The sequence below is a fragment of the Somniosus microcephalus genome, chromosome 11, assembly GCF_052327205.1.
Source record: "Somniosus microcephalus isolate GS21.2 chromosome 11, FLI_Smic_1.0, whole genome shotgun sequence".
Classification (NCBI taxonomy): Eukaryota; Metazoa; Chordata; class Chondrichthyes; order Squaliformes; family Somniosidae; genus Somniosus; species Somniosus microcephalus.
In genome coordinates, this window is record NC_140997.1 from 54,371,715 (window position 1) to 54,397,852 (window position 26,138).

General features: G+C 42.4%; 1 protein-coding gene across 4 annotated transcripts; it reads left to right on the forward strand.

The window, feature by feature from the left end:
- On the forward strand, nt 1–26,138 carry wdr24 (WD repeat domain 24). 4 transcript variants are annotated; one of them, XM_086000669.1, is made up of 10 exons: nt 145–407; nt 10,109–10,981; nt 12,199–12,376; nt 14,984–15,653; nt 16,568–16,680; nt 17,047–17,165; nt 18,274–18,378; nt 19,835–20,172; nt 22,388–22,572; nt 24,048–26,138. In XM_086000669.1, the coding sequence occupies exons 2-10, from the start codon at nt 10,501–10,503 to the stop codon at nt 24,214–24,216; spliced, it is 2,358 nt and encodes a 785-aa protein (XP_085856795.1). In that variant the 5' UTR covers nt 145–407; nt 10,109–10,500; the 3' UTR covers nt 24,217–26,138. The 4 variants fall into 4 exon arrangements, with proteins under 4 accessions (XP_085856799.1, XP_085856795.1, XP_085856798.1 ...); XM_086000672.1 differs by having other exon boundaries at nt 146–407; nt 19,838–20,172; XM_086000670.1 differs by lacking the exon at nt 145–407 and adding an exon at nt 7,529–8,286.

The window sequence follows — 26,138 nt, forward strand, 5'->3', positions numbered from 1 at the left end:
CCATTGTCGACGTCACGGCCCCTGGAACCCTGCGGCGGACGCCGGCCCGACACACGCCGTTGCCATAGTTACAGAGCGGCGGGGGCGGGCCGCTCACGTGACGTGTGTTTGCATCCCGCGCTCCTCGCCGCGTGGGCTGTTGGGAGTTGTAGTTTGGACCAGAGCAAGTCGGGTTGGTTCTAACTGTTATTTTGAAAAGCGCAAGTCGCCCGCCGGCCGGCCGGGATTCCGTGGCTCGAGCGCCTGGCTCAGGGGGAAGAGAGGCCCAGCAGAGGGAAGGCTTGGCGGAGCGGGGCACCAGGACCGGAACGGCCGACGGGAGGGAAGAGGGAACGTTTGTGCGGACTGTTCGCGACGGACCGGAAGCGATACGGTGAGGGCTTCCGGCGTATGGCGGCGAGGAGAAGGTGAGAGTTGTGAGTTTGTGTTTGGGGCGAAAGGGGAAAGATTCTAGGATTGACAGCGAGGGGAGCAGTGAAGGGGGTTTAGAGGGGAAGGGTGGGCTGGCTATAGGTCGTGTCCTTGGAAACACCAAAACCGATTGTTAAAAAAGCTCAAATTTACAGCTGCGTGTTTCATTTTTTTTATTTCCAGAATTATTTTTTAGGCTGCAATCGGGGCTGGGAGAGAAGCTGCTGTAAGGTCTAGGGCACGTGATACGGTCACTTGCTGGAATGATCCATTGTTGCTGGAGTTCAAAAGGACACTCCTGTTTACTACCGATGCTGGCAATCTGAAATAACAACAGAAAATGCTGAAACACGCAGCAGGCCAGGCAGCATCGTGGAGAGAGAAACAGAGTTAACGTTTCAGGTCGATGACCCTTCGTCAGAACTGGAAAAAGTTAGAGATGTAATATGTTTTTAAGCAAGTGCAGGGAAAGGGAGGAGGGGAGGAAAGAACAGAAGGGAAGGTCTGATAGGATGGAAGGCAGGAGAGATTAAAAGGGAGGAGGGTGTAAGGCAAAAGGAGATGGTAATGGGACAAGTTAGGAAACAAAATAATAACAGAAAATGCTGGAAAAACTCAGCAGGTCAGGCAACATCCGTGGAGAGAAATTTGAGTTGACGTTTTGGGTCGAACCCTTCTTCAAAACTGGAAAGAAAAGAAGATAGATCAGAGGCAGGGCTGCAATCGGATAAAAGAAGTAAAAGAGACAATAAAAGGTATTAGAAGCTAGACGAGATGGTAATAGGCTGAGATTAGGTGTAAAGTGTACTGGCAGGGCAAGAGATAGCTGCCAGGTGTGAGAGAAACACAAAAGGAAAGGGGGGGGAGGGAAGGGAAAGGAGTGGAAAAATTACAAGAAAAAATGAAACAGGGGCCGAGATTATGATCTGAAATTGTTGAACTCGATATTGAGTCCGGAAGGCTGCAGAGTGCCTAATCGGAAGATGAGGTGCTGTTCCTCGAGTTTACGTTGAGCTTCCGTGGAACAATACAAGAGGCCAAGGACGGTGAGGTCCGAGTGGGAATGGAGCGGTGAATTAAAATGACAGGCGACCGGAAGCTTGGAGTCACCCTTACGGACTGAACGGAGGTGTTCCGCAAAGCGGTCACCCAATCTGCGTTTGGTCTCCCCAATGCAGAGGAGACCGCATCGTGAGCAGCGAATACGGTATACTAGATTGCGAGAAGTACAAGTAAATCGCTGTTTCACCTGGAAGGGGTGTTTGGGGCCCTGGACAGTGGGAAGGGGGGAGGTATAGGGGCAGGTGTTACATCTCCTCCGCTTGCACGGGAAGGTGCCAGGCGAAGGGGAAGGGCTGTTTGGGGTGATAGAGGAGTGGACTAGGGTGTCTCGGAGGGAGCGGTCCCTGCGGAATGCTGAAAGGGGAGGGGAGGGGAAGATGCGTTTGGTGGTGGGATCACCTTTGGAGGTAGCGGAAATGCCGGAAGATGATCCGTTGAATGTGGAGGCTGGTGGGGTGAAAGGTGAGGACAAGGGGAACCCTGTCGTGGTTCCGGGAGGGAGGGGCAGGGGTGAGGGCAGAAGTGCGGGAGATAGAACTGACACGGTCGAGGGCAGTGTCAACCACGGTAGAGGGGAATCCTCGGTTGCGGAAAAAGGAAGACATGTCTGAAGCACTGGTGTGGAAGGTGGCATCGTCGGAGCAGATACAGCGGAGACGGAGAAACTGGGAGAATGGAATAGCTTCCTTACAGGAAGCGGGGTGGGAGGAAGTGTAGTCAACAAAAGTTGACTCTAGATGAGGTGTAAATGGCGATGGCAGAATCATCAACAGCTGCCATGTGAGAAAAAAACCCATTATAGGATCTGAGGTTATAGTCTGAAATTGTTGAACTCTATGGGGCCCTGGACAATGGGAATTGCAGGAGATGCAACACCTGCCCTTTTACCTCCTCTCTTCCCACTGTCCAAGGCCCTGATAAGGTCTTGGTTGGTGAACAAAATTAGGGCAACATGGAATTGGGGGTAATTTACTAGCATGGATTGAGAATTGGTTAACAGACAGAAAACAAAGAGTAGGGATAAACGGGTCTTTTTCAAGATGGCAGGCTGTGACTAGTGGGGTAGCGCAAGGATCGGTGCTTGGGCCCCAGCTATTCACAATCTATATCAATGATTTGGATGAGGGGACTAAATGTAACATTTCCAAATTTGCTGATGACACAAAGCTAGGTGGCAGTGTCAGTTGTGAAGAGGATGCGAAGAGATTAGCGTGTAAAGTTAAAGCACATGGGATTGGGGGTAAGGTACTGACTTGGATAGAGAACTGTTTGGCAGACAGGAAGCAAAGAGTTGGAATAAACGGGTCTTTTTCCGAGTGGCAGGCAGTGACTAGTGGGGTACCGCAGGGATCGGTCCTAGGACCCCAGCTATTCACAATATATATTAGGGAACTAGATGTAATATCTCCAAGTTTGCAGATGACACAAAGCTGGGTGGGCGTGTGTGCTGTGAGGAGGATGCAGAGAAACTCCAGAATGATTTGGACAGGTTGGGTGATTGGACAGATGCATGGCAGATGCAGTACAATGTGGATAAATGCGAGGTTATCCACTTTGGTGGCAAAAACAGGAAGGCAGACTATTATCTGAACACCAATAGATTGGGAGAAGAGGAAGTGCAACGAGACCTGGGTGTCCTTGAACCAGGAGTCACAGTCTAAACATAGAAGAAGGAAGGATATACTTGCCATAGAGGGAGTGCAACGAAGGTTCACGAGATTGATTCCTGGGATGGCGGGACTGTCGTATGAGAAGAGATTGAGTAAACTAGGCCTGTATTCTCTTGAATTCAGAAGAATGAGAGGGAATCTCATTGAAGCATACAAAGTTATTACAGGGCTTGATAGGGTGGATGCTGGGAGAATGTTTCCCTTGGCTGGGGAGTCTAGAACCGGGGGCCACAGCCTCAGGATAAAGGGTAGGCTATTCAGGACTGAGATGGGAAGAAATTTCTTCACAGAGGATGGTGAATCTTTGGAATTCTCTACCCCAGAGGGCTGTGGAGGTTCAGTCATTAGGTATATTCAAAACAGAAGTCAATAGATTTCTGACTAGTAAAGGCATCACGGGATATGGCGATAGGGCCAGTGAATGGAGTTGAGGCAGAAGATCAGCCATGATCTCATTGAATGGCGGAGCAGGCTCGAAGGGCCGAATGGCCTACTCCTCCTATTTCTTATGTTCTTAAACACTCCTTCCAGGTGAAACAGCGATTTACTTGTACTTTCTTGCAATTTAGTATACTGTACTCACTGCTCACGATGTGGTCGTCTCTACATTAGGGCGACCAAACACAGATTGGGTGACCGTTTTGCGGAACACCTCCATTCCGTACGTAAGCGTGACCCCGAGCTTCCGATTGCCTGTCACTTTAATTCTCCACTCCACTCTCACTCTGACCCCACCGTTCTCGGCCTCTTACACTGTTACATAGAAACATAGAAGATAGGAGCAGGAGTAGGCCATTCGGCCCCTCGAGCCTGCTCCGCCATTCAATGCGATCATGGCTGATCATCCAAACTCGGTACCCTGTCCCTGCCTTCTCCCCATATCCCTTGATCCCTTTAGCCTTAAGAAATATATCCAACTCCTTCTTGAATATATTTAATGAACTGGCCTCCACCGCCCTCTGTGGCAGAGAATTCCACAGGTTCACCACTCTCTGGGTGAAGAAATTCCTCCTCATTTCAGTCCTAAATGGCTTACCCCTTATCCTGAGACTATGACCCCTGGTTCTGGACTCCCCGGCCATCAGAAACATCCTTCCTGCATCTAGTCTGTCCAGGCCTGACAGAATTTTATAGGTTTCGATGAGATCCCCTCTCAATCTTCTAAACTCCAGTGAGTATAAGCCCAATCGACACAATCTCTCCTCATACGTCATTCCTGCCATCCCAGGTATCAGCCTGGTGAATCTTCGCTGAACTCCTTCCATGGCAAGAACGTCCTTCCTCAGATAAGGCGACCAAAACTGCACACAATACTCAAGGTGCGGTCTCACCAAGGCCCTGTACAACAGCAAGACATCCATGTTCCTGTACTCGAACCCTCTTGCTTCGAAGGCCAACATACCATTTGCCTTCTTAACCGCCTGCTGCACCTGCATGCTTACCTTCAGTGACTGGTGCACAAGAACACCCAGGTCTCTTTGTACGTTCCCTTCTCCCAATCTATTGCCATTCAAAAAATAATCTGCCTTCCTGTTTTTGCCACCAAAGTGGATAACCTCACATTTATCCACATTGGGCAGAAACATGGCAATGCACTATCACCCAACCTGTCCAAATCGTACTGGAGTTTCACGACATCCTCCTCACAGCATACCCTCCCACCCAGCTTTGTGTCGTCTGCAAATTTGGAGATATTACATCCAATTTCCTCGTCCAGATCATTAATATATATTGTGAACAGCTGGGGTCCTAGGACCGATCCTTGCGGTACCCCACTAGTCACTGCCTGCCACTCGGAAAACAACCCGTTTATTCCAACTCTTTGCTTTCTGTCCGCCAACCAGTTCTCTGTCCAAGACAATACCTTGCCCCCAATCCCATGTGCCTTAATTTTGCACGCTAATCTCTTATGCGGGACCTTATCGAAAGCCTTCTGAAAGTCCAAATACACCACATCCACTGGTTCTCCCTTATCTATTTTACCAGTTACATCCTCAAAAAATTCCAGTAGATTAGTCAAGCATGATTTACCTTTTGTAAATCCATGTTGACTTTGTCCGATCCTGTCACTGCTTTCCAAGTGCTCTGCTATTACATCTTTTATAATGGACTCTAGCATTTTCCCCACTACCGATGTCAGGCTTACTGGTCTATAATTCCCCACTTTTTCTCTACCACCTTTTTTGAATAGTGGGGTAACATTAGCTACCCTCCAATCAATGGGTACTGTTCCAGAGTCTATCGCGTTCTGGAAGATGACCAGCAATGCATCTACTATTTCTAGGGCTACTTCCTTAAGTACCCTAGGATGTAGCTTATCAGGCCCTGGGGATTTATCGGCCTTCAGTCCCATCAATTTTCCTAACACCATTTCCCTACAAATACTGATTTCTTTCAGTTCCACCCTTTCATCAGACCCTATGTTCCCCGGCATCTCTGGGAGGTTATTTGTGTCCTCCTTTGTGAAGACAGAACCAAAATATGTATTTAGTTGGTCTGCCATTTCTTTGTTCCCCATTATAAATTCCCCTGATTCTGACTGCAAGGGACCTACGCTTGACTTCACCAGTCTTTTTCTCTTCACATATCTATAAAAGCTTTTACAGTCAGTTTTTATGTTCCCTGCAAGCTTACTCTCATAATCTATTTTCCCTTTCTTAATTAATCCCTTTGTCCTCCTTTGTTGAATCCTAAACTGCTCCCAATCCTCAGGATTATTGCTTTTTCTGGCCAATTTATATGTCCTCTCCTTGGATCTTATGCTATCCCTAATTTTCCTTGTTAGCCACGGTTGAGTCACCTTTTTTGTTTTATTTTTATGCCAAACTGGGATGAACAAATTCTGTAGTTCATCTATTCGGTCTTTGAATGTTTGCCATTGCCTATCCACCGTCAACCCTTTGAGTGACATTCCCCAATCAATCCTACCCAACTCGCTCCTCAGATCATCGTAGTTTCCTTTATTTAAATTCAGGACCCTAGTCTCTGAGTCAACTACTTCATTCTCCATCTTAATGAAGAATTCGATCATATTATGATTGCTCCGACCCAAGGGGCCTCGTACAACAAGATTGCTAATTAATCCTTTCTCCTTGCATAATACCCAGTCTAAGATGGCCTGATCTCTGGTTGGTTCCTCGACATAATTGGTCCAGGAAACCATCCCGTAAACACTCCAGGAATTCCTCCTTCACAGTATTGTTACTAATTTGGTTAGCCCAATCTATATGTAGATTAAAGTCACCCATAATGACTGCTGTGCCCTTATTGCATGCTTCTTTAGTTTCCCTTTTAATGCCATCCCCAACCTCCGCCTTACTGTTTGGAGGTCTATATACCACTCCCACTAACGTTTTCTTCCCCTTAGTATTTCTCAATTCTACCCATACAGATTCCACATCATCAGAGCTAATATCCTTCATTACAATTGTGTTAATCCCTTCTTTAACCAGTAATGCTATCCCACCTCCCTTTCCTTTTTGCCTATCTTTCCTGAATATCGAATACCCCTGGATGTTGAGTTCCCAGCCTTGGCCATCCTTGAGCCACGTTTCCGTAATCCCAACCAAATCATATTTGTTTACCTCTATTTACGCAGCCAATTCATCCACCTTATTACAAATGCTCCTCGCATTAAGACACAAAGCCTTCAGGCTGTTCCAACGAAGCTCAATGTAAGCTCGAGTAACAGCACATCATCTTTCGATTAGGCACTTTACAGCCTTCTGGCCTCAACCTCAAGTTCAACAATTTCAGACTATAACCATGGCCCCTATATTGGTTTTTTTCTCTCACGTGGCAGCTGTTGATGAATCTGCCATTGCCATTTATACGTCATCTAGAGTCATCTTTTGTTTCATAACTTGTCCCATTACCATCTCCTTTTGCCTTGAACCATCATCCCTTTTGTCTTTTAATCTCTCCTGCCTTCCACCATATCATGGACCTTCCCTTTTATTCTTTCCTCCCATTCCCCCCCTCCCCCCCCCCCCCCCCCCCCTTTTCTTGCCACTGCACTTGCTTAAAAATCTGTTACATCCCTAACTTTTTCCAGTTCTGACGAAGGGTCATCGACCTGAAACGTTAACTGTTTCTCTCTCTACAGATGCTGCCTGACCTGCGTATTTCCAGCAATTTTCTGTTTTCACTCCATCTGTTTGGCTGTTTTATGTAGCTGCCTGCAACGTGTTCTATGTTGGCCGTAGCTACTTTGCACAAAAGCTGACATACTGCACGAGTGCAGTAAACACTTTTCCTAAGCTCTGATTTTTAAAAAATTATCTCTCCGATTATATGCATGCAGGATAGCACCAAGTGAGACACAACTGCCGAAGAGAAGGTACTTGTTGGTAGAACTACAGAATTAAGGAACACTACTTTCAATTGTGTGGTATGCTTCAAAAACATAATTGATGGTTGTGTTATACCATTTCTCATGAAAGGATTTAAAAAAAATTCTAATAAAAATAATATTCAAGGTTGTGTACCCTCAATTTAACTAATCCATTGTTTTCGAGATGTAATGAAGTAAGGTTGAGTTTTGTTTTTCCAGTTGTCTGTTTTCAGTATATATCCTGATCAGAATTGTCTTCCCTTTCGCTTTGGGTACCACATGTTGCTTGTGATCAATAACTGACTTTGTTTGAAAATGGATTTTTTTGTTAAGTGGCAGTATTTACTTTTTAAATTGGATTTAGCATGAAGATTTCTTATCTTTAAAATTGTCTCAATTCTTATCATTAGATTCAGTGTACATTTCTCTACATCCATCTCTTTCTGCTTTTAAGTGGGAAACAAAAGTCTGAGTAGTTAGGAATGTGCAGTCATATTTCTTTCATCCGACTTACATTTTTTATATGAACAAAGGCCTTGTTTTGTCATGTGCTGAAGTTATTAGCACAGGATTTCCACAATTACTTGATCTCTGTGATATGACCCCAGTCCTGTGGGAGGAAGCATGAGCTGCACGTATACATTGTGTAACCAACCATTCAAGGTTTGTTTCTTCCCATACATGCTGTTTTCATGGATTGGAAAGGGGTTGCGCAATTGCCAATTGGCTGATTTTTGCTGGAGTGCCAATAGCACCAAATCTGACAAGAGCCTGCCAGCTGGAAGTTTGGTAATGTTGAAACTTATTGGGGTAAGTGCCATTTCCAGCAGTTGGAACTAGCAATTAGTAGCTGCTGTTCTAATACTGCTGTAGATACTAAAAGTCAAAAAGAGGGTAGGAAATTATTCTTGAAGTAAAATGGTATATTTAGATTTATATTGGGCAAATTAGCTCTTTGAAAATGAGTAATGTGCAGATTAGGGATCGAACAAATCTTTGAAAATGTTTTCTTTTTGATGAGAGGTTTTAGCCTGATTACTACTTCAGCCCAGACCCACTCTGCCTGATTCATTCAGGTTGGTGTTAATGCAGCAGAATCGCCACCCATTTTGTTAAAAGTAGTTGCATTTTAATCAGATGTCTGATCAGTGTATATAATTTGACTGAATCCATTTAGTTGTTCATGTAAAGTGGTTCCATAATAGTGATGGGCAGCGAGTCCACTCTGCTAAAGCCAGAATACTCTTGGTCTGCTCCCACTATTAATCCCCTCTTGTGTAGTAGCGGATAATGTATAATTGTATTTTCTCAGTGTGAACCTGGTTTTTAACCCTGTATGTACTGGGGCAAAGGGGGGGAAAAAGTCACTAAGTTGCTGCATCATAGGCAGAAATGCTTTTTGTCACCAGGTCAGTTTAATACCTTATTTGATGGACATCACCTCTGAGAGTGCAGCACACCTTCTGCACTTTACTAGAATGCCATCCTTGAGTATTGGTTCAAACACAACACCATCTGCCCTAAAGTGAAAACTGTACCAATTGAACCAAGATGGTGCATGAATTGTACATTTGGCAGCCAAACATGTACTAAAGTACATTCTAAGTCTGTCAGTTTGAGGTGTTAGTATGGGCACCTCAATCTCCATCATTATGTTGCTGGGGGAAGGTACTTGACAGAACCAGGTTTTTCCCCACAGGATAGGGAGGGTGGTGAACAATGTCCCCCTCATTTTTTTCCCTGCGTGGGCCCTTTAAATGGGCTGCTCATGTGCCGGATCTCTTCCAGCTGGTGAGCGGCCTGCACGGGACCTCGCGATTGGTGCACACCTTAGGGGGAGCATTGGTGGTAAACATTACAACGTTTGATAACTAGCTCAAGAGTGACGATCAGAGGCCTAGAAGTAAATAACCTGCCCTCCCTCCAGATTGCGATGTTGGTTGACAGAGAGAAGCTTGGTACCTCCAGGTGATGGCACAATAACATTGGGAGTGTTGTGTAAGAAATGTATGGTCTCAAATCAGTGTTCTGTATCTCTGCACAATAACTGAGAACATCGAACATATTACACTGCATCTTACAGGTTTTAATACACATCTGTCTAGTCTGGAGAAGAGGCACTGCACTTGCACCTTCATTACAGTATATAGTGTTAATATAATGCAATTAACTACACAAATGATGTGGTGAAATAATGTGCAGCAGGATTGCTGCCATTTTAAAAGGAAAATTATTTCAGTTATGAAAAGATGAATAGCATCGGAGCTGTAAACTTGTATAGATTTTCATATTTTCTGCATGGCTGCTCTTTGTCTAACTGTCAAGGGATACAGTAAAGATTTTGCACCAAATGGTGGAGAAAAACATTATAGCTTAAAGAATATCTTAAATTCTGCTTTAGTTTCTGTGCATTTTTCTAAGAACTAAAGAGGACAAATGATGGAGCCCTGTGATATTTATATATATATATCTCTACCTACCCACCCACCCACCCAAGAAAATGTGGAAGCTTGTGATATGGGCGAGTGATGTTATGTCTTGGGTGATATTGATGTGGCCAAATACATCATTTATTTGCTGACTGACTTTTTATCGATGATTAAATCTTAATTTATTTCCTCTTTGCTTTCAGGTTTTTAACAAAAATTATATGAATTTTGGGCTCTGCAGCCCTAGAGTCTATACTGGAACTGTCACTCTTTATATATTCCTTAAGTATACGATCCACTGTTGATGAGCAAAGACTGTATCTTCGAGTGAAATACCTTAAATTTAATGAGTATAATCCAATTTGACCATATAGCACTGAAATAATGCCGATTCACATTCTTCAAGATCCGTCAGTATCTGTACTGATGTGCAATAATATTACTGGATAAGCTGACTTGCCAATAAGGACCAATTGGAAACTGCTTAAAACGTGGAACTAGAGTATTCTTTTCAGATTGGGAAGACTGAAGTAATTGATAACGGCAACTCCCATTTCCTAACTGGCAGCATTGCCAGAAATTACTTGTGTTTTCAATGGAGAAGATGGCACGAGTGACCACAGCCCTGAGTGGCACAACCATCTCTGGGCGAACGATGTTCTGCCACCTTGATGCACCCGCCAACGCTATTAGCGTATGTAGGGATGCTGCCCAGGTGGTAGTGGCTGGTCGCAACATTTTCAAAATCTACTCCATAGACGAGGAACAATTTGTGGAAAAGGCAAATCTCCGGGTTGGGCGCAAGCTCTCGCTGAACTTCAGCTGCGCTGATGTGGTGTGGCATCAGATGGATGACAGCTTGCTGGCGACAGCAGCCACAAATGGAGCCGTGGTGACGTGGAATCTGGGCAAACAATCTCGCAACAAACAGGATCAGCTTTTCACTGAGCACAAGCGCACAGTCAATAAAGTGTGCTTCCATCCCACCGAGGTCCACATGCTGCTGAGTGGCTCGCAGGATGGCTACATGAAGTGCTTCGATCTCAGGAAGAGGGAATCTGTGAGCACCTTCTCTGGTAAAGGATATAGTTATCTATGTTCCTGTAAAGTCAGTGTGACCAGTTCTTTATAAAACAGTATTCCTTTATTAGCAATTCATATAAAAATTTTAGTTGCACAATGTTTTGGAAAACCTTCCACTAAAGTGAAAGTATTTTATAAGTTAATTTCCTGTCTGTTAATGAGCTGTAGAAATAAGAGCAGTGATGGCTAACAGGTAAAAGTTTCCCTAAAATAGCGTTTACTCCCTCTATGGGCTCTCTGAAATGACATAGCTGAAGATGTGCCTGAAGTTGTCCCATTTCTCTCATGGCAAATGGAATATAATGTGGAGAAGTGTGAAGTTATCCACTTTGGTAGGAAAAACAGAAAAGCAGAGTATTTTTAAATGGTAGACTGGGAAATGTTGGTATTCAGAGGGACCTGGGTATCCTTGTCCACAAATCACAAAGTTAATATGCAGGTATAGAAGCAATTAGGAAAACAAATGGTATGTTGGCCTCTATTACAAAGGGATTGGAGTATAAGAGTAAAGAAGTCTTACTACTATTATATAGGGCCTTGGTGAGACCACATCTGGAGTACTGTGTACAGTTTTGGTCTCCTTACCTAAGCAAGGACATACTTGCCTTGGAGGGAGTGCAACAAAGGTTCACTAGTCTGATTCCTGGGATGGGGGGATTGTCCTATGAGGAGGGATTGAGTGGACTAGGCTGATATTCCCTCGAGTTTAGAAGAATGAGAGGTGATCTCATTGAAACATACAACATTCTTAAAGGGCTTGACAGGGTAAATGCTCGGAGGATGTTTCACCTGGCTGGGGAGTCTAGAACACGGGGTCACAGTCTCAGAATAAGGGCTCGGCCATTTAGGACTGAGATGAGGAGAAATTTCTTCACTCAAAGGGTTGTGAATCTTTGGAATTCTCTACCCCAGAGGGCTGTGGATGCTCAGCCATTGATTATATTCAAGACAGAGATCGATAGATTTTTGGATATTAAGGGATATGGGGATCGTGCAGGAAGGTGGAGTTGAGGTAGAAGATCAGCCATGATCTTATTGAATGGTGAAGCAGGCTCGAATGGCATACTCCTCCTATTTCTTATGTTCTTATGAGTCACAGTCATTGACTGACTTAAGATTTATGTGTTCCGATAAGTCCTGCTAGATGTTAATTGCCATAACTATTGAGCCTATTTTGGTAATCTTGCGAGTGGAACTTTATCTTCTGTAGGTCAGTCAGAAAGTGTCCGGGATGTCCAGTTCAGTGTAAGAGACTATTTCACATTTGCTGCTTCATTTGAAAATGGTAATGTTCAGCTCTGGGACATAAGACGGCCAGATAGATATGAGCGCATGTTTACAGCACATAATGGACCTGTCTTCTGCTGTGATTGGCACCCAGATGATAGGTGAGTACAGCGAGGCTCTTGCAACCTTCAGTATTTACATTTAGAGTCCTGATAAGACTGACTTTTCTTTTGCCAAACTGGAGTTCGGTTAAGATCTTAAAGTGAGCTATGGTATAACTTGGCTCATGCAAAATGGTAGCCAGGCATCAGTGGGTATGTAGTTCATACATACCAGAGGGAGCATCATGCATAAAGGCCCAGTCACTAGTCTGAAAACTCAAATCTAGCACAGGGGCATAGAGCCACTCCTAGTGAAAGACTCGATGCCAAATTATTGCTGTGTCAAATTTAACCCATATCATTTTTGCATCAGACAAAAACTGGAATGTAGAAATTCATTCATTTTACAAAAATGTGCAATATTAAGCAATACATTTTGTTTTTGAAACTTAAGCCCTGTTAGTCTTAAATATCAGTCAAATTGCCAACAAATAAATGCCATAAAGCATCTCCAAATTCTGTTTGATGTAACTGACCTGAATACACCTATTAAATTATTTTTTTGCTATTTATCTTGCATTCTCCTGTCCTACGCACTGCTCCACTTTGGCTAAGGTGGTGGGCAGGCAGGCAGCCTGCACAAGTTTTTGGCATAGCTGCAATAAACATGGGTACAGCAGGCGCACTACAGTGTGTCCGGATGGTTCCTCTCCTTCACTCTTACTTGCTTTCTGTGGAAAGTTGCCCAACCTGTACTCAAACACCTGCTAATTATACAGCCGAGATTGGAAACTCGGCATATGGGGAATTACAGGCAGCAACCAGTGGGAAAGCTTCATACGCAGCTTCCGCCTGTGGTATTCTTTACCAGACCATATCGTCACTTGGGACCTAAAAAGGGGAAGTGCTAATGTTGGCAGAAGCTGCATCCCATAAACACAGTGGGGAAAATTGGCAGGCATGCCACCTCAGTGGATCTTGTAGCTATTCACAAAATGGGATGAGGAAAGGCTGAAGGAGATTGGGGTGCAGATGGAAAAAATAAATTGGGAAGAGGTGGAAAAATTGGGTTAATCGTTAGCTGAAACGTGGTGACAGCATATTGGAGCTTCAACACTCAGTGCCAGCTGCACACAGCTTCTATAAAGATGAACTAACAGACTGTAGAGGATCTACAGAAATCAAACTAATGTCCTTCAGGTGGACTGAATTAGATACTGCCAGAGAGTTTAATACGCATGAGCAGCACCGTTCAAATTCAGTAAAATATATTTATAACTAGAGCCTAGATAATGCTACAAGCTGTTTTGAATGAACACATACTGTTTTTGCAACTAATTTGACTACAGGCCACGATGCAGTTGTTTACCCAGCTTGTTAAACTTAGATTTTGTTGTTTAAATAAAAAAATCTCGTGCTCTTTCAAAAGAAAATTAGAAAACAACTTGTGCAGTTGCCCCTCTCCGCAATAATCTAATATGGAACACTTTTAAGAGTCTCTTGTTAATAGAATCATAGAAACGAGAGCATAAGAGGCCAGTCTGCTCATCACACTAGTGCTGGTGTTTGTTCTTCAGCTGGAACTATCTACTCTAAATCCTATTTCCCTGTCCTTTTTCCCCATGCACTTTTATATTTGTTTTCAAAAACTTATCCAATTCCTTTTTAAATTGTTCTAGTCTCTGCCTCAGTAGCCATTGTGGTAAAGCATTCCATGTTATAATCCCTGTGTGAAAACCTAATCATAAGCATAAACAGAATTTATGCCCCTTGCTCCTATCCTCTCAAAATCTTTCATGATTTTGAAATCCTCTTGGATCCAGGGGAATCATTTACCCTGTTCCAATTAAACCAGCATCAATCTTTCAAGTCTTTCCTTGTAATTATGGTCTCTAATTTATGGCAATTATAATGAATCATCACTGTACCCTTTATATAAAGGGGGGTGTCCAGAACTGCACACAATATTCCAAATTAGGCATAAGCAGTGCCTTTACAAATTCAACCTCAACTCAGTGGCCCTATATATAAAATTCAGGATCCCATTTAGCTTTTTTTCATGCCTTTTCCATCATAATCCCCCCCCTTTTATTATGTATCCACACCCTAAAGATCTTTGTTCTTCAACTCTATTAAGAATCTATTTAAGTTCACTGTTCCTTTTCCCAAAATATGCAATTTTACATCTGCCACCTATCTACCCAACTTGCTAACCTGTCCATATCCTCCACAAATTTCCTGCATTCTTCCTCACAATTGTCATGCCCTCCAAGTATAAGTGGTATAAGAAACTTCAGTATCATTCCTCTTGCGCCTATGTGCAAAACATTCATAAATTGAAAAAGAACTTCCAGCATTACTCGCATTGGACTAAACTGAAAAACATGCACTTAGCCGTACTCTGCTTTCTGTCCCTTAGCCATCTTTCTCCCTATACACCTACATTTCCTTTAACACCATGTCCCTTAATTAAAGGGATCATGTAACATACTGCTCACACATAACATACATCACTACAATGTTTCTGTTGACCTAATCTGATCTGTACATTTTATTCTGTTTTGGAAGAAATTTCTTTAGGGTTGGGCAAGTTGTATATAGGTCTTAATAGTCACCATGAGTAATAAATGCAATATAATGTGTGTTTTTTTTTTGTTCCCTTTTCAGAGGATGGTTAGCAACCGGAGGACGGGATAAAATGGTGAAAGTATGGGACATGACAACAACCAGGGCCAAGGAGATCTATTGTGTCCAGACTATTGCCTCGGTAGCGCGTGTGAAATGGCGGCCAGAAATGAAGTACCATCTGGCAACCTGCTCCATGATGGTAGATCACAACATTTATGTCTGGGACATTCGCCGCCCGTACATTCCATTTGCAATGTTTGAGGAGCACAAGGACGTTACCACAGGAATTGTGTGGCGTCATATTCACGATCCTTATTACCTCCTTTCCGGATCGAAAGACAGTACTCTGTACCAGCACATGTTCAAAGATGCTAGCCGGCCTGTCGATCGTGCTAATCCTGAAGGATTGTGCTATGGGCTGTTTGGAGACTTGGCTTTTGCAGGAAAAGACAGCATGTTTGCAAGTGACTCGAATCGAAAAACCTACGCCGGCGACAGACGTTACCCCATTTTTTTCTTCAAGAAGCCAGATATATCGGAACAATTTGCAAATGTATCCAGCGCTCTGAATGTATTTGAAACTGAACTGGGCAGCAACTCCATGGACTGGTTTGTCAGCATGGCACAACAGTACATTCTGACTGGCCGGTCACTGGCTGAGCTCTGTGATCACAATGCCAAAATTGCTAAAGAATTGTATCGTTATCAGGTACGGTGATTACTTGGATCAAAAATGGAAAATATATACATGTCTTTCCCCCCCGCCCCCCCAGCCAAAGTTTAAAGGGGTGGAATTTTTGCGGGCATTCACTGATCTCCCGCCATGACTTCAGCAGAAACCCAAGAGAAACGGTGTAAACAGCCGTTTAGTGGCACCTGCTGGAAAGTACATGTGTGCCAGTTGAGGCAAGAGCGGGGTCAGCTGTGGTTCCACCACGGTCAATTAGCCTTCATTCGTTACACTTGAAGAATAACCGCTTGGGCACCATATCAGGGGGAGCTGCTGGCACACGTGAAACTGCATCCCAAAATAAATTGTCATTTTTAGCAGAGATGGGGAGAATGTTTTGTTCATGTAATGTGCAATTTTAATGATGCATGAACTCTGCCATTTACTGAAAAGTAAGTGTGCCCTGATTCCAGTCGTGATTGAGGGATGCCAAGCTATGTGCCACTTGAGCAGTAAATATGACTTTGATCCCTCCCCCAAGTGATGCCTTGATAACTAATAAATGACAAAACTCATGAGTGAGTTGTGGTCAACCTCTAGGAATGGGATTTAAATGATTTTACAAAGGTTCCTCGTCATGTATGCTGTTTGTGCTATATGTTAATTTAGAATAGCAATCATCGGGTACAAATATTTAATTTGTGCTATATTGATATGCATAGTGAATAATGTGCTGCTGACGTTGCTGTGGAGTTCCCCCCCCCCCCCCCACTTAATAGTCTGTCCTTAATTGTATTTCATAGAGACTATTCTAACCAGTGTTTATAACAATGTAGCTGGGATTAGGAACTGGGGGGTTGGGGGACTATTCACTCTGCGGCACTGTCAGTATTCCCGATGCATTGCACCACTGGTATGAACGAGGTTTAACTTTGTTCCTGTTCTGCATCTAGGTGGCTCAGACATGGACGATGCTGAGGATTGTGTACTCCAGCCCAGGTGCTATTTCAGCTGTGAACTTGAATCAAAGTATAGGCAAGAGTGGAGGCTTGCCTCTTATGAACAGGTAAGAAAAGCAGTGGCAATTTAATTTTATAAAAAAAAAATTAAAAAAAAATTGTGCTCCAAATGTTGGGATACTTGGTACGATCACATTTATGGCCCATGAGCACTAAACCATTTGACCATGACTTTCTATCTTTTTTTATTTTGTACTCATTTGGCATAATTCAATTCATTTGCACACAGATTGAATGTATGTTAAGTTACTGCTATAGTTATGGCTTTTCTTATTTTAATATATTTGTTTCCACATTCAAAAGTCCCCTCCTTCAAAATTTCTCTGATCTGGTGATTTTTTGGAGCAGTGCAGTTTCTTTTCATTTAATATAGTAGGTAATCTAATAGATTCATGTTTTATGTTTCTTCCCAGTTATAAGGAGCTCTCTGCAGCACTAGGCAATGAGACTAGGTTGGAGAGGGGGAAGGCTGAAAATTGGCAAGAGATTAATCATTTAGATTCCTCAAACCCTTTGGTTACTGCAAATGAAGGTACAGTAATATTTGATTTGTGCCTTGTTACTGTGTCAGTATTTTTGTACATGTGCAATGGAATTCCAGTTAAACAGCTCATTAAAGTTTATCCAATTAAACTTATTAATGAGACACTGGTACTACAGTGTCAATTCTGGTGCTACTTGGCCTATAAGATTTATCCGAGTGCTAAAGGTTCTGACTGTTATGACATTGTTTATAAAAAATTATGTAAATGGATTTTACAGTATCCAAGAGTCTATCCATCAATACACTGACCGTTTTTCAGCAATATCTCGCGTGGTAGATTGAGAAATAATTCTAGTAAAGAACTTGGTCCTCGCCAACAATCTTCACTGTTACAAAAATGTTATTTTTCACTTGAAGTAGTTTTCTTTTTCCTTTCTCTCTCCGCTTAGTTATTCATACACTGACAGGACAGAGGCACAATCTGGTCGCAGGTCTCTTTTTTTCTTGTAACTGGCCACTAAGGTTGAGGGCAGCTCAGCTTGACTTACTTGAAGTCTTAACTTTACTCCTTTCTGGCCTGGGACGTGCCCTACATCCTTCTTCTGTTGTATCCTGCTACTACCTAACCTTAAATCTTGGGTACTAAAAATTGAATGTCTCGTTTCTTGTAGCTTTGTGACCTCAATAGAAATACTGAAAGATAATGACGCAAATGCAGCGCATCACACTAGTTAGGATTTCTTCATCCCAGAGCGGTTTGGTTTAGTAATACCAATAGAATTGTGTTATCTGATTTGGTTTTCATCACTTTGGGGGGAAAAAAAGAATGTTCGGGGCATGAAATCACTATACCGTTTGGCAGGTAAACAACACTAGTGTAAAACTTTAGCTATCTACTTTCCCACTCCTATCCCAATGAAAATGAGGTTGGAACTCAATTGAGCAGGGGAGTGCCAGGTGGAAGCTGTGCCCCACATTTTTACTGTGTGTTAGTGCTACAATAATCTGCCGCCATGCCATCTTGGTTTAGTATTCCTCTTGCTAGTTGTGATTTCTTGTAAGTGATGGGTTAAATATTTTCAATGTGAGCAAAGTTCTCACTTTTTTAGTATCTAATCTAACCTGACTTTGATATTTTCCTGCTGCCATTCTACAGAGAATGAGGAGACAGAAGGTAGTGACGTGCCTGCTGATTACCTGTTTGGGGACGTGGAAGGAGATGAAGATGACCTTTACATGGTGGACCATGAAAATGCTCCTGGTGAGCATTTATTCACATACCTGTTAGGAGAAATGGCCACTGTTAACACAGTCAGTCTTCACTATGCAAGTGATAAGTCTCCTACCCATAAGAGTATTCTTCTGCAGTTGTATATGGAGATCTGTCATTAAGCAACTAGTATGTGCAAACAATGGTTAGGTCTATTTCTGGTGCCGGATGCTCTAAGGCGATTAAATAAAATTAATAGTAGTTAAGACTAGATAGTGATGAGGGACTTGGTTGGTACTAAACTGTTTAGCCATCTTGGAGTCTTACAAGAGATGTCCAGCATCAAGTAAAGCACAATTTCCTGCTGTCACAATGAGCGCTGCCTACTGGTTGTGTCGAGGGCTGTTCTCCACCAAGGAGACCCAACATGTCTAATCTTCAGCAGGCTGATGGCCAATGCTAAACCTAGTGGTTTCTCAATGACGTAGGATTTTTTTTTAAGCTGAGTGTGAAATGTATTGTCCCCTGGAAGTGCTCCCTCAGCCCCCCTGTTAATTTCTGATAACTTAAAAGTACTGATGGTTGCAGTGACCCTTGGGATTTGCATATTCCAATGCTTTTGCATAGTCTTCAGCATTAATAATCTGCATGCAAAACTAGCTAGCATACACATTTCTTGGAGTTTGTGTGTCTGACTTGCATACAAACAATAATGCTGGGTGTGTAAATTCATGCATTAAACTTCAGGCTCATATTGTATGCTGGTCAGAACAACAGCAGACCATACTCCTGTTCCAGTTGTAGTTGAAAAGCCTCCTGTAGGTCACACTGAGCCTGGGTAAGCAGGGCCATCATTTGACCAGTACGTACAAGTCTGCATGCAGCCAACATTTGCAACCCAGTTTGTAAACGTTTTCCTTCTTGACAAATTACTGCTACATGTTTTGTGACCTTTTTACTTACCAATTTTCACCCCTGACATCCTTTCCTGAAGGCATTGACGCCTTATTGAAGTATGGTTCCACTGACACTCTCTTGTGCCTCACTCTCTAGTGATTATTATTCATATGTGAACTTTGGTGTGAGTGTTTGGAGGCTATTAAATCATGAAGATCCTGTCTTCATTATGTGTGTGTTTTGTAGTGATTGGAAATGGGAACCTCAGACACGTTCCCCTCCCTAACCCAAGGCCCTGAGGCCAATTGTGCTACCTCTATCGCCAGGCCATCCCCACTGCAATGAGCTGGTGGTTCCCTTGCCCATCAGCAGGGAACATCAGAATTTTGGGTGGAATTTTTAGACTATTAAAATGAATGGTCGTAAAATCGCAACCCGTGCGCACCCAAGTTTCTGATTTGCGCTGCTAGTGAGGCAGTGCGGACTCGCAAAATTACCCCTTGTATATGTAAAGGTGCTGTTCTAGAATAGGATCCCTGTTCAATTTTCTTGTTTCTTTTAAACGGCAATGACACAATTTCCTTGCATAACTGCCTTTCCTGTTTGTTAGCAGAGGAACATGAATACATTTTACCTCAGGAAGCGTTTCAACTGCGTCACGAAATTATAGATCACCCTTCGGCTCCAGACCATCTTCAGGATAAAGTGGAATCTCCGCATGTCAGTGGAAACGAAGCGGAGACTGTGTGCTTAACCCCAATAGAATCCTTTTCCCTCATGTCAATCTCTCAGCCTCTCTATGATGCCTATCTGCCAGCTGATTACTTTAATTCCCTTGTTAAGGACATGCTGCATTACTATGCGGAGCAGGGAGATGTCCAGATGGCTGTATCCGTTCTCATTGTACTCGGGGACCGTATTCGGCGAGAAATTGATGAACAGACACAGGTAAGCATATGTTGGAATAAACTGCATTTTCTGCCAATTTCAGTGTTAAGCAACCAGGGAAGATGAGGGGAAAACTCGTCTCAGATCATTGGGGTGGCAGCCATTTTTTTAAATACGCAAGATTTGGGAATAGACATCACAATGGTCACTTCATTTCTGATGGGTCTGTGACAGCCATCAGGGAGCAGATTTCTGTCCCATTTCATAGAAATAGCATTGAAACTAAGATTTATGTTGTCCCCCACTAAATAAAAAATTGGAATTGCTTTAATGAAGCAATCTCCATTGTGTATAAAGCTTTCCTCGTCATCTTAACACGTCATATAAATATCATGACATTTGATTGCAATTGTTCTGTTCTGTGATGTGAAATTTGTGCGGATTCCTAAAGAATATCAAAATTCCTGAAAGTACAATTACTACAGTATCTTTTTATTTCATTAGATGACAGTTCAAACCTCTTCTTTCTTTGACTAACACTACCTAAATAATAAGAATTAGATGCTGCTTCAAAGTCCAGAAGATGCAGTAATAAAATTAGTTTCCATTGTTTGAATATTGGGTATTTTTGTCTGAAAGGGGTGCAAACGCTGATGGTTAATTTTATTACATCGGATTAATGATGATCTTTACCATTTAAACTTTATTTGGGGACAGTATGGTTACTTAACATGAAGTTGTAATCGAAAAATATTCAGCATCTTGGAATTGCACTACATTATGTGCCATCTCTCTGCCATTAATCATACAAGAAGGATTCATGCATGGAATTTCCCCACCCTGTGCATGGACTTCACAGTGTAAACTTCAGTGCTGGAGGAGTTACTGAGTTACAAATAATTCAGCTGCCTTGCACTGTTGAGTTCAAAAACTCCTCCATCCAGATCCCCTGTAATTATGATTTAATGAGCACGCAACATTTAAATAAATTTTAGTTGAATGTAAAAAAATAATTTTGTGTGTCCTCCAACTCCATTCCTATCGCATCCAGTCTCTGCAGCTCACACTTTCACCCCAACCCATTTTTGTTTTTTTGCAAAATGCCACACTTGATTCACCACCCCATTCGACGCTATACCCGTATCGACCTCTCTTCCTGCCGTTCTTTGATTCCCTCCTGGACATACCCACAGCCTTCCCTTTGCTCCACTAGATATCCACCACCACAGCACGCAGCAACTGCTGCATGCTAATGTGTTGTCTACCACCCTTCTATGTCCCATGATTTATCTGCTGAGATCTCCCTTAGCCTTTGCACCAAGTCACTTCTCATCTGTAGCAATTTCAGCCACCTCAAATTCCTAGTTTTTCTTCCTGTTTCCTTAGTCTCTACTTAACCTTGTCCTACACATTGGGCCATCTGTTGCCATCATATGTGGACTTTGAAACTTCTGAAGTTTCAATCAGTGGCAAGGCCATTTCTGATTTATCACTGTGTCACACCTGCCTGCCACCCTCTAATCCACTACAGTCTCTGCTTTGTCAGACTTGTCTATCTGACATCAAGTTATGGGCAAGCTCAAACATTTTTTTAGCTGAACATTGGGATAACAATACATCTGTTTGACTGCTGCCAAAACTCTGTAGCTTTGGCCTTGACTGCATCCCTCTCCCCAGCTACCTAATCAGGCTTAACCAGATGGTGTGGAACCTCCCAGTTGAGCTGAGTATCAGTCCCCAAATCATATCCATCAAGTACCAGCTCTTTCCCTACCTCATACCCATAGCTATGCCTTAGCTACCTCAAGACTCAGCTCCACCCTACACAAACTCCATTCATCCCAAAATCTGCTTACCCATCACTTGTCCTCACTGACCTCCACTGGCTCCCTACTCTACAGTGCACTAAATTCACAATCTTTACTTTGGCTTTCACAACTCTTGTGGCCTTGTCCCACCCTACTTCTTACCTCCTCCAGCCCTGTGTCTTAGCAATGCTCTTTAATCCTCCATTGGTCACAGCCTTTAGCCATATTTGTCCTACTCTTTGAAACTCCTTCCCAAAGCTACTTTCCCAATTTTTAAAAATACTCTCAACCTATGTTTTTGGTTCTCTCTCCTAACCGTCATTGCTCACTGTCTGCTCTGTTCCGTTCCATGTGTAGCACTTTGGGATGTTTTATTTAAAAATGGATGTCATTGACCAAACCTCTCTGGGAAATATTGATCATCGCACTGAATATTTAGAACTTTGCCTTTTATTCTTTGTTGCCAGGAACACTGGTACACGTCTTATATCGATCTGCTACAGCGTTTCAAACTGTGGAATGTCTCAAATGAGGTGATCAAGTTGAGCACTTGCAGCTCCATCAATTGTTTTAACCAGGCGTCCACCACCCTTCACATCAACTGCAGCAACTGTAAACGACCGATGAGCAGCAAGGGCTGGATCTGTGATAGGTGGGCTACATCTGTGATAACTGCTATTGGAGGGAAAGCTAGAAGAGTTCAGTGTCTCTGCTAATAGTACAAACAATTCTATTGGGGGCAAGCTGGAAATGTTTGAAATTACTCATACAAAATTCCTTTTTGACTGAAACCGACAAACCCATTTCTAATACTGAGAGAAAAAGTTCGTACTCTGCATACAGTGTTAGGATTTTTCATCCTTCAGCTTCACCATTCTCTTCTGTCCTGTTACAGCATCTTAAAACCTACTCCTTTGTTGAATTTTCTGCAGTTCTTTCTGCCACATACAAGTCACTGATGCAGTACAGGCAGCTTTAGGTTTTAGAGAAACCTAGGTTCAAAATGTTGAACACCAGTAACCTTGGGGGAAAAAAATTGGAGAGAAAATGTGATAAGTCAAGTAATATAACCTTGGGCAGTGGTGAAAACAGTATTTGAATTCTCTTCTGAGAGCTCATAAGGGCAGATTCTATGATTGGTTGCTCCAGGCAATCACTGCTCTGTAGCAAGTGATTTTCCATCTGATATAGCGAAAAGCACTTGCTTAAGGCCCGCACTCAGTGAATGCCATCTTGCAGGGAGGACCTGATTACAGAATTAGCCCGATTGCGTCATCCATCTCTTCCTTCCTCCACTTTGGGCAACGAGCAGAAGTTTCCTGTACAGTGAACCAGATCCCAGTCCATCATTGATGGGGTAGCAGCAGAAAGACAATCATGGAAAAACACAACTCATTCACTTTTAGCCTTCAAGCAAGGGACCCGCTATCCCGACCCGGTCTGGTCTTCATGTGACTCCAGTCCCACACTCTGTGGTTGACTCCATTTCCTCAAGTGGCCTAGCAAGCTGTCCAATGTAAACGATTGTTGCAAAGTTCAGTGACTAGGTCCACCTCCTCCACCTTGGGGTAACTAGCGATGGGCCATAAATGTCACCCACATCCCGAGAACCAATCCAAAAAAAAGTCCATAAAGGTGAATTATTCCACACTGTCACTGTTCTCATTCCTTGACCCTAAACTATACGAACTAGGTATTTACTAGTTGAAATTACAATACGATCATGAGCTGAATCTACACTTTCTAAATGATCCATATCTAAAATGCGGCTCTGCAGGTCTTGTGGATATATTTAAGATGGCATTGTTTTTGCTTGAATGAACAAAGTGCATTGGATTTTACTTTTTCTGGCTGCATAGCGACCTTTTGTTATATGAAGTTACATATATTCCATTTAGTAAGTGATAGAAATACATTTAGAAGTAATTACTGTTTAATGGTCACTAAAATCCAGAAATATAGCTGTTGAAATTCTTTAGGTCATTTATACCATTTCTCAGAGTTCCACCGGTTTCTTGCCAAAGCCACTACGTACAACCAGTGTTGGAAGAGTAATGTATTTTAATGTAACCGCCAGTATTATCTGCTCTCTAACCTGCTGTTGCATGTTTTTCTTTTGTGTTTTAGATGCCGACAGTGTGCTAGCATGTGTGCGGTTTGCCATCAAGTTGTTAAAGGGCTGTTTGTTTGGTGCCAGGGATGTAGCCATGGTGGACACTTGCAGCACATCATGAACTGGTTAAGGACTAGTTCACATTGCCCAGCTGGATGTGGCCACCTCTGTGAATATACCTGAGAAAGCAGTGCTGAAAAACGCAACATGGCATCCAACGAGCAGCGGCTGACTTTCTAATAACTGTAATCCAACAGATGTGGGCACCACTGTAACTGTTCCCGAGATCGTTTTAAAAATGTATGCTGCAGATACCAAAAAATAGGCTAAAATTGGGTTCAGTCAAAGTTGACTCAATCACCATGAAAATCTATAGTTCTATTCAAACATAAAATATGTTGACTGACAATTGACTGAACAGTGTTTAGGTTTGAAGTTTTTTTCTCAATTGTTTTCTTTCCCCACAGCCACCTCTGTTGAGGTGACGTTGTCAAGAACCAATTACCAAAAGGGACTTGCTGTGAATCCATCTTATTGCAAAAAGCAATATAGTGACTTGGTTGTGAAAACTGATCATTACTGATAGTAAAATACTGTTGGCTTGCTTTTCAGTTGTTGACAGGTACTGAAATGTGTCTCCCATAAGGTTCAGAGCACAAACTAATGTATAAAGATGCTAATTAAAGCAACTGGCACAGATCCCATGTTGGTATCAGTGAGTGGGTGCGATGCCAATTTATCGTGGGACAACGGAAAGCATTTCGCTATTCCAGGACTAACCACATGGTCAAGCAGCTGGATGGTTGTGGGCTTTTGGGATTTATTTGCACGCACACACAGATCGTTAACAGAACAGAGGTGAAGCAGTTCCAATCTTACAGCAAAGCTTAAGCAAAATGCTAACTTTTTGCTAAGCTTATTTGGATGGTCAGCATCATTCACAGCCTTCTGTATAATATGTATCTTGTGCACAAATCTGTTCTATCAAGTCTAAGTAAAATGTCAGCGTGTTAATGTTTGGACCTTTTTTTGTTGTTAAAGGGGGCCAGCGCGGGTAGGAAATTTATTTAGGTATCCTTTCTAATTCAGTATCTGGAGATGTTTGGGACCCACAGAGTGGATCATGTGGCAATGTAGAGTTTAAAAATAAAGCATAGAATGCTGATTATTTTATTTAGCAATGTTTGTGTGTGAAATGTGTGTGTGTGTGAATTTAAAAATGCTCTGATTTAAGTATGTTTTGATCTTCAGTCAATATGCTCATGTAGCATTGTAAAGATCAGGTAGACAACACATTAAGGTTGTGGTTATAAAGCACCTACATGCAGTTAGTAATTTTTTGGAAGGTACAGTGGCAAGAACCTCAGCAGCATTCCAGCAACCTGCTTCAACAAAAGCAGTATCCTAGACCTAAAGTGGGGCAGAATATGCATTGTGAATTCAGCCATATTATACCCACCACCAAATGAGAGTTGTAATATATCTTCCAAACTTACTGCCTCATTTAGAAGATGCAATAAAAATGTTATAAAATAACCAAGTTGAATTTACAGAGTAGGCAAAGCATATGAGATTATTTTTGTTCATCGTCTGCTATTAGTGGGATGAATTGGAACTTCTTCCAAAAGGAAACCCATTTCTGGAACATAATCAAGAATGACATTTAGCAAAAAGTACTCTAACCTCAATTGCATAGGCATCTTGATAGTTTTCCACTACCTTTTGTTAGAACCTTTGTTGCAACTACTTAGAATATTGCTGTGTCCATGGGTTACATTCCACATACAAGGAAGACCTCATAACCCATAAATTGTAATGAAATAAAAGACTTTTTAACTTGCTTTCCTTTTATGTTCAGTTTTACAATGCAGCTCTCCTGTTATCTGGTTGAGGTTGTGGCAGAGACTGAAGGTAGATGAAAATATAGTCTTCCTTACACTTGTATTATAATCATTTATATTGTTTGTTATATTTCTTAAGACTAGAGTATTTTTAAAACTATTTATATAGAGTTTATTTTACATTGTGAATTCTGAATCCTTCCAGAAGCAACTATTAGTACACTGCTGTAAACATGCTTTAAATAAATATATTGGCTGCTGTAA